This window comes from Apaloderma vittatum, unplaced genomic scaffold, assembly GCF_000703405.1.
Source record: "Apaloderma vittatum isolate BGI_N311 unplaced genomic scaffold, ASM70340v1 scaffold25778, whole genome shotgun sequence".
NCBI lineage: Eukaryota > Metazoa > Chordata > Aves > Trogoniformes > Trogonidae > Apaloderma > Apaloderma vittatum.
Window position 1 is genome coordinate 3,390 of NW_009731653.1, and position 5,001 is coordinate 8,390.

The window sequence follows — 5,001 nt, forward strand, 5'->3', positions numbered from 1 at the left end:
CCTGTATCTGGAAGTTCTCCCAGTTGCATCAAAAAGCTTGGAAAAGCACACGAAATGGGTGCTGCAGGGCAGGCACGTCTACAGCCTCCTGCCAGCAGATGGTCTCTGCAGGGGGGCATGTGATCCTCATCCCACACCCCAAAAGCTCCATCAGCATCTGTGAGGAGGGGGAGGCCCACGCGATGTCCCAGCAAGGTGGTGGCCTCTGGCATGGAGCAATCACGGCCAGGTTGGACGGGGCTTGGAGCAACCCAGGCTGGTGGGAGAGAGGTGTCCCTGCCCGCAGCAGGGGGGTTGGAACGAGATAATCTCCAAGGTCCCTTCCAACCCAAACCATTCTGTGATTCTGTGATTCTTCCAGTCCCCAAACCGTTTGCCAATGCATTTTTTTTCCCTAGGAACTAAGCTTTGAAGGGTGACTCCAAAGCCTCTGCCATCCCCAGGGAAATCTCCTGTAAGCGTCACTCCCTGTTTGCGAGGATTTTCCAAAGCCCTTTTTATCCTTCGTTCCTCCCAGAGAGGGGGGAGGGGGAAAAAAGCAATTAGAGAACCTAAGCTTCTCGGATAAATGCCATTCCAGCAACTTCTTTTTTTTTTCGCTTTAAAGAATTTTATAAGCAACCGTGGTTCAACAGGAGCCTGAGACCTGGCGGCAGCACGCTAAGCCTGGCTCAGCACTTCCCATCAGGCTTCTCTCCTGGCAAGATTAAGAAAGGGAAAGATGAGAGGAAAAATAATCTCCATCTCAACCTGATTAGGAGGTATATGGAGTAAAGGGAGATTCATTCTTCACATCTGACTCTGCCTGGGCTTCAAAACAGCAGTGAAATTCTCTACAAAGCAATTTTGTAAAAATTCCTTCTATTTATTCACCTAGTTGGAAGTCCCTTTATTTTAACTCGCCATAGAAATGAGCCGCAAGGCACCAGAATGCTTTCCTTGGCCTGGGCAAACCTTTCACGTGGGTTTCAGAGCAAGGGCCGGGGAGTGGAGCAGACCTCAGTGAGATGGAGAAGGTCAGAATTAAGGACAATCCTTTGTTTTCTGTTTTCTTTTCTCTTCTTGTCCATGGTTCCAGCTTAGATACAGTCAGCCCATTTTGCCTTGGAATTTCTTGAAGCTATTTTTTTCCTTGAAAAGGCAAAAAAAAAGTAATCCTGTGCAGTCCCAGTTCCAGCAACCAATCTCCTCTCGCTTCCGTGTTGCGGTGCTCGGCTGCAGACGGAGATTCTCTGCCAGCAACTGATGTGGAGTTCAACCCGCATGCTGTCCCAAGAGCTCACCTCGCGGGGAGCTTTTCAAAACGCTGTAAGAAAATGAAAGGATGATGTTAAAAGAACAAAATGAATTGTCATAATCTACACTGCACTTCCTCCAGATTTTATTTTCCTTCTTTTCTGTGCATGCGGGGCTGGCAGGGAAGCGCCACACCTTGCCTCCAAGCCAGCTGAGGAGGCTGGGGGGACGTGGGGCTCCTCGTGGGAAGAGGGAACGGCAGCATATTTGACTCGCTGTTATCCCTGCTGCATTTCTGGCAGCGATTTCTTGCACGTTTTTCACAAAACCCGTGAGATCCATGCAACTGCCTTGAGTATGAGAGCAGCATTTGCCATCTGCAAGCTCATGCAAGAGGTGACCATCCGTCTTCCTTCCTCTTCCCTCCCTCTACACAGCAGGAGCTTCACACACAACTGTGAATATCGCTGCTCGGCCATGGAGCCGTTGCTCGTGTCTAAGGACAGCAACGGCCAACGCCGCCTCACCTTGCACAAGGCTGGTGCGCTGACCGTCAGACTTTCTTCCTCGGTCCTTTAAATCCTCGGGTGGCGCCTTGTCCGAAGCAAATTGAGGGTGGGATCCTGGCAAGGGAGACAGGCTTTAATATGCTTTAACTCACGGGATCACCGGGGACGCTTTACGCCTCGTGTAGCGTTTCAAGCTCCCAGAGCGGAAAGAGCAAGGTCTCAGGAGTAGCAGGACATCCAAACCGCCAGAATGTAATTCAGAAAATGGGTAAAACACTGGCCTGCTTTCCCATTTATTCTGCACACTTCATTTATGTTCTAGAGGCTTCTCCTCACTTTACAACCAGGTGTAAGGTGTTACAAAATATACTGTTGGGCGGTTGCAGTGGTTTTTTTAGGGACACACGTGACCGTTAAGAGCAGGAGAAGCAGCAAAAGCGTGGCCCTTCAGCAGCAGACTCTCTTTTTGACCTGCAGCATCACACCGAATTCAAGGGACAGTTTCTTTCTGACTTATAAGCTGTTACACTGGACAAAGCACTGAAGTGAAATGTCGCTGTGGCAGCTGTTCAGGGACAGGATTTTGTCAGGCAAACCACGACGTACTAAAGCAGAGCCTGCCAGCTGTAGTGCGTTGCAGGTGCTTTCAGGCCTCACAACTCGTTAGAAAGCCCTTTGCTAACTGGAATAGTTCAGGCAGAACACTATTAAAACCTTTATGCTGAGAGACAATTAAAATTACAAAAGAAATTACACCCATCCGGGTGCTGGAAGAGGGTTGTGACCTTTTGATGGCTACCTTGTATGTCATCGAGGTTTTGCAGCAGAGGAAGAGGGAGATTTCAAAAGTCAAGCCATCACGAGGCAGATTTTTATAAAGGTTTTACATTAAAAAAAAAACCAAACAAAAACCCAGACAGAAAAAACAGCAATGATGCTCTGCCCTTGCAAAACCTAAGATTCAGAGAGGGCGGTCACCTGCTTTATTTCTGCCTTGTCCTGACATGGAAGTTCAGGCAGCGACAGTGAAATGCACCAGCTCAGCCCGGTTAGGTAGGACGGGGAAGCGTGAGAAGCAGGAATTAAACTTGTTAGGACAAAGTTCTTATCTTCAGACCCACGCCATTCCACAGGATCATGAAAGAGATCATGGGCAGAAACGGAAACGTACTGACAGGGCCTTTGTGGCATATGCAGATTCTGTCCTTCCTTATGCCCTCCTCTTCTGAAAACGGCTTTTAAAACACGCATGCAAGTCCTACCTTTTTTACCTTCAACACAGAAACAACGTGAGCACGACAAAAAGCAACGAAGATTATATGGCCCCAGCCCCACAGACTTTTGCCCGCGGTACAGACCTGGATTTATAGAGTCGTTTCTCCGGCGCTGAGGGGCTGGGGCTGGCTGCAGGCTGAGGCATCTCCACATTCTCACTGGGCCCTACTTCCATAGGGTCCACTTGGAATTGCTCCGGGATCTCCATGGCCACATCCATCAGCAGACTGGCACCCTGCTTCACGGGAGAGCTCGCCGGCCTGCAGCCACTGCACAGACAAAATTTCACATCCTTTTTCAGTAGCTGCCACATAAGCTAGAAGCAAAGGAATCAAAAGGTGTTTTAGGAGGAAACAGGCCAAGCACAACTTGGTTGATTTTCTGCATGGAGGCACAGAGATCCAGCTACGCAAACCACCAGGAGCAGCCAAAAGGCTGCTGGAGAGCTGCGTGACTGGCTCCTGTGAGCTTCCACTTCAGTATTCAGGGCTGCTACGTTATGAAATTTCTCTCCATGCCGCCAGCCAGGTCTCTGATGAAGGTATTAAACAACGTCAGTCCTTCTATTAATCCCTGAGGTGAAAGCAGCAGTGCTTGAAATGAGCTGAGAAAGCCATTCACCAGACCTACAAAGCCTCGCTCTGCTCTACCCGTGCTTTTGGGGAACGTGAATATTGCAAAGGGTCGGAGAGCAAAGCAGGAAACACGCACAAAGCAAGACAGACAGATGCTGGGCTTTGCCTTTACACTTGAGATGGCAGAAAGGGGGCATCGCCTGGAGCCACACGGAGGGGAGAAATAAGACACGCTTTGACATTAAGACAAAGTAAAACGCTGTTGCGGAAAGACTTGTAAGCTTTTCTGTTCTTAGAAGCAACAGAAAGCGTAATTTCTGAGCCTCTTAGGATATAAACCTGCTTACTCTGGAAAGGGAGAGCAGAGAAGCATGTCACCTCTGCAGGGGAAAACCAATTGTGCTATTCTATATGGCGGTTCTACAGTTACCTCTTCACTTTCTTCGGTCTATCAAACCGAAAGTCAGCAGGATAAAGGTGAACAGTGACCAAGTGATCCTTTCTGTCCTTGCTGCTCTTGAACTTCTCCACACAGCCTTCCACCAAACACTTGTACTGAAAGGCAGGGGGGGAAAGAAAAAAAAACTAACCCCAAAACAAAACATCACTGGAAAAGGCAAGCACTGTTACCTGGAGTCACGGGTGTCCTCCCCAAAGAGTCACGCTGTGCCCACCAACCACGAGTGAAGGGCTGGGTGTGGCAACTCACCATGTTTTGCTTCTCGGCCATTATCTGGAAGAGTGAGTCGTGCCACTCCAAGATGTGAATGTCCAAGAGATGCCCCGATGGAAAGGAGCGCTTGCAGAAGGAGCATACATTCCTGTGCAGCGTGTTGTAGTGGTGCTCGTAGCCCTCCAGCGTATTGAAGACCTGGCAGCACCCAGAGATGTGGCAACTGAATTCAGACACCCTGTGAGGAAATTAGACCGTAAATTAAAGCCTTAACTTCAATTAGAGCTTTAATTTAAGCTGCATATATGCCTTTAGATGGCTTTATTAACCTGTGGCGTGTTTTTGTGAATAAATTAACTGAAAGCTACACTGCAATCAAGATCACGATGGTGCTGGCAGTCTGAAACTCTTTTTTGCTGTCACGGCTTGAGCACTGCGTATCACAGAATCACAGAATGTGCTGGGCTGGAAGGGACCTTTAAACGTCATCTAGTCCTACCCCCCTGCAGTGAGGAGGGACACAGAATCCCAGAATGGCCTAGGCTGGAAGGGACCTTAGAGATCATCTAATCCAACCTCCCTCTCATGGGCAGGGACACCCGTAACCAGCCCAGGTTGCTCAAGGCTCTGTCTGTTGTAATCAAATTTAAGTTTCAAGGAGCTAAAGAATAACTAATTGTCATTCTACTCAATTACCATTTAAATTAAAATAGTTAACTGACTTATATTAGCA

At 48.5% G+C, this 5,001-nt stretch overlaps 1 protein-coding gene across 1 annotated transcript; it reads right to left on the reverse strand.

The window, feature by feature from the left end:
* Nucleotides 1-1,789: 1,789 nt before the first annotated feature.
* Nucleotides 1,790-4,511, reverse strand: ZNF511 (zinc finger protein 511; the record flags this gene model as incomplete). The annotated part of the gene is made up of 4 exons (XM_009875281.1): nt 1,790-1,859; nt 3,104-3,289; nt 4,026-4,150; nt 4,305-4,511. Coding segments are annotated over 4 exons (588 nt in total), but the record flags the coding sequence as incomplete, so codon positions are not given.
* Nucleotides 4,512-5,001: the final 490 nt, after the last annotated feature.